The following is a 3250-nucleotide window of genomic DNA, read 5'->3' on the forward strand; positions in this document are numbered from 1 at the left end:
GAGGGAGAGGGAGAAACAGACTCCCCGCTGAGCAGGGAGCCCGACATGGGGTTCGATCCCAGGATCCCAAGATCATGACCTGAGCCCAAGACAGACGCTTCACTGACTGAGCCACCCAGGTGCCCCCACAGAAGGAAAATTGATCAACTGGTTAATTTTGTCTTCCCTGTACCTTAACCATTCAATCTTTACCCACCTCTATGTGATACATATTCTTCTGAATGTTTAATTACAAGTGTAGTTTCTTTCATCAACAGCTAATTTCATTTGTGTTCAGAAAGCATTCAGTTCTCCACGCTAAAGGAAAGCTGAAAGGCAGCTCAGGTACCTGCTAAGCCAGCATTCAGGGTGACTTGCCCAAGCGTTTTGAGGCTGTTGCCCTTCACCTAAACAGCTTGGCCCAGCTACAGTATTCAAGCTGCCAAGAAAATAAGCCAGGACTCTTCGGTTCTTTATGTGCTGGAGTCACGTTTACAAATCTGGTTTGAAATGGGCTCTTGACAAAGGTGGCTCCTCCCTGGGCTCCCACTCTTCTGGCTCGGTTCAGTGCAAGAGGGCCACCAGCAGCTTCTGGAAGTCCCCAGAGGTGTCTGAGCGAACCATGTCAGAGAGAGACTTCTGATACTTCTCTTGGAACTTTGCTTTTATCCCTTGAAGGTCCACCTCAGCCCTGGTCATGAGGATGTGAATGAGTGTCTCCTCATCCGTGCCTGCACCCTTCATGGACTTGTACAGACAGTCAGCAAAATAGCCCTCCTGGTCCTGGGCGCACCTCACGAGAGTTAAGTAGGCCTTCTGCAGATCTCCTGATGTTTCTGCTTCAGTGGCCTCTTCAGTGACTTTGTCGATGAGAATTTGGTAGGCTTGAAAGGTGGCACGTAATTGCTTGTGGCTTCTCTTGGCCAGGACTTCATTGAAGGCGAGCTTGTACGTGCCCCTGCGGCCTTCCCCTGCATTATACAGATCTTTGGCATCCTGACCAGCTAGATCTTTGTCCACGTCATCTCCTTCATCACGATTAGCCTGTAGCAGGGACACCAGGATTTTTTTTAGGTTTCCACTGGTATCAGCTTTGACATCTGATTCAAGGCTCCTGTCAAATAACCTTTGGTAGGCTTCCTTAATGGCTATGATCTCCTTCTTGGTTCTTGTGCACAGGACCTCGATGAGCACTGCTTCATCTGTGCCCAGACCTTTCATGGCCTTCTGCAGCTGCCGGGCATCGTACTCGCTGGGGTGGTCCAGGAGGGCCAAGGCTGTCTTCTCAAAGTTCCCACTCAGTTCACTCTTGAGCACCTCCTCCAGGTCCTTGCCATACATTGCCTTGTACTTTTGCTTGATTTGTTGCCTCTCATCAAATGTTCTGCTTGATAACATCTCAACGATGGCTGCTTCATCAGTTCCCATTCCTTTGCAGGCTTTTTTCAGCTTTTTGGCATCCCGATCCACATCAAAACCCTGATGACTTCTTGCTTTGGCATGACGATTGCCCATTTTCATTTTTCTAAGACGGTTGTTCTGTATTTCATTCTGTTCATATCTTTTGATTAATTTTATTATTGGGTTGTTTGTCTTACTGAGTTCTAAGGGTTCTTTTAAAATTCTTAATGCTCTTTTTAAATTCTTAAGTCCTTTATCAGATGAGTACTTTGCAAATATTTTCCCTCAGGCTTTTCATTTTCATTGTCTTTCGAAGGACCAAAGTTTGGACCATTTTGATGAAGTATAATTTATCCTTCTCCCCTGTTTGAGAATCGTACTTTAAGTGTCACATCTATAAAAATCTTTGCTTAACTTGAGGTCTTGAGGATTTTCTCCTACATTTTCCCCTAAATGTTTTGTTGTTTTAGCTCTTAAGTTCAAGTGTATGATCTATTTTGAGTTAATGTTTGTATATTGTGTGAGGTGAGGGTCTGAGTTCAATTTTCTTAACATCATTTCGTGAATAAACCTGCCTTTTCCCCAGTGAATTGCCCTGCACCTTTGTTAAGGATCAATTGACTATAAATCTCAGTACTTATTTCTGGCATGGTACCACACTGATCCTGATAACTGTAGCTTTATAGTATGCTTTGAAATTGGGAAATGAAGTTCCTACAACCTTGCCTTTTTTTTTTTTTTTTTTTTCAAATTGTTTTGTCTAGTCTAGATGTTTTGCATTTTCACATAAATTTTAGGATCTGTCAAGCTGCTCAGTATTTTGACAGCAGTCTCCTGGGAGACTGAGCCAGAACTACCCAGCCAATGACCCATCCCTGACCCACAGGGATGATAATGATAAATGTTTGTTCTTAAGTCACAAACTTTTGGGTAGTTTGCTTCAGAGCAATAGATAACTAATAAACTAATAAAACCACCCAGTTTTATTTAGCATGCCTATGCATGATATATGGCATCCCTAAACATCCTGTTTTTCTCAGAATTGAAGATTTGCTGCTATTGAGGAAAATGAAAGATATGCCAGGTGGCAGAAGTAAGAGAACTAGGGATAGGAGGGAAGGGTAAGGCATGGAGTAGAGAGAGGTCTGGAGCAGCAGTGAGCAAATTATGGCCTGAGGGCCAAACAGCCCAGAGCCAGTTTAAGAATGCCTTTTATATTTTTATGTTAAAAAAAAAAAAAGAAAGAAATGACTGTGTGATAAAGTATGATACTGTGTGATAAAGACTATGTGACCTTTTATGAAAAGGTTTGCTGACCCCTGGTTTAGAACACTGGAGATGGATCTGGAATGAAGATAAAGGTTTTGGTTGTTGTTGTTGATGTTGTTTTTGTGAAGTACAATTAATATACTGTGTTATATTAATTTCCGGTGTACAATATAATGGTATCACCATACATCTGTCAGAATGGCAGGAATCAAAAAGACAAGAAATAACAAATGTTGGCAAGGATGTGGAGAAAAAAGAACCCTTGTGCCCTGTTGGTGGGAATGCAATGTGTGGTACAGCCACTGCAGAAAACAGTATGGAGGTTCCTCAAAAAATTAAAAATAGAAATAGCATGTGATACAGTAATTCCACTACTGGGTATTTACCCAAGGAAAACAAAAACACTAAACTGAAAAGATATATGTAACCTATGTTTATTGAAGCATTATTTACAACAGCCAAGATATGGATCAACCCAAGTGTCCATCAGTAGATGAATGGATAAAGAAGATTTGGTATACATATACAGTATGGAATATTCTCAGCCATAAAAAAGAATGAGATTTTGCATTTGCTACAACATGGATGGACATAGAGGGTA

At 41.8% G+C, this 3250-nt stretch overlaps 1 protein-coding gene across 1 annotated transcript; it reads right to left on the minus strand.

Annotated features, from left to right (window-relative positions):
- Window positions 1-543: 543 nt before the first annotated feature.
- Window positions 544-1494, minus strand: LOC116647727 (annexin A13-like). The gene has a single exon (XM_032429276.1). It carries the CDS (start codon window positions 1492-1494, stop codon window positions 544-546), a length of 951 nt encoding a protein of 316 aa, XP_032285167.1.
- Between the last annotated feature and the right edge of the window lie 1756 nt (window positions 1495-3250).

Source organism: Phoca vitulina, unplaced genomic scaffold (genome assembly GCF_004348235.1).
Source record: "Phoca vitulina isolate PV1807 unplaced genomic scaffold, GSC_HSeal_1.0 scaffold40, whole genome shotgun sequence".
Lineage (NCBI taxonomy): Eukaryota > Metazoa > Chordata > Mammalia > Carnivora > Phocidae > Phoca > Phoca vitulina.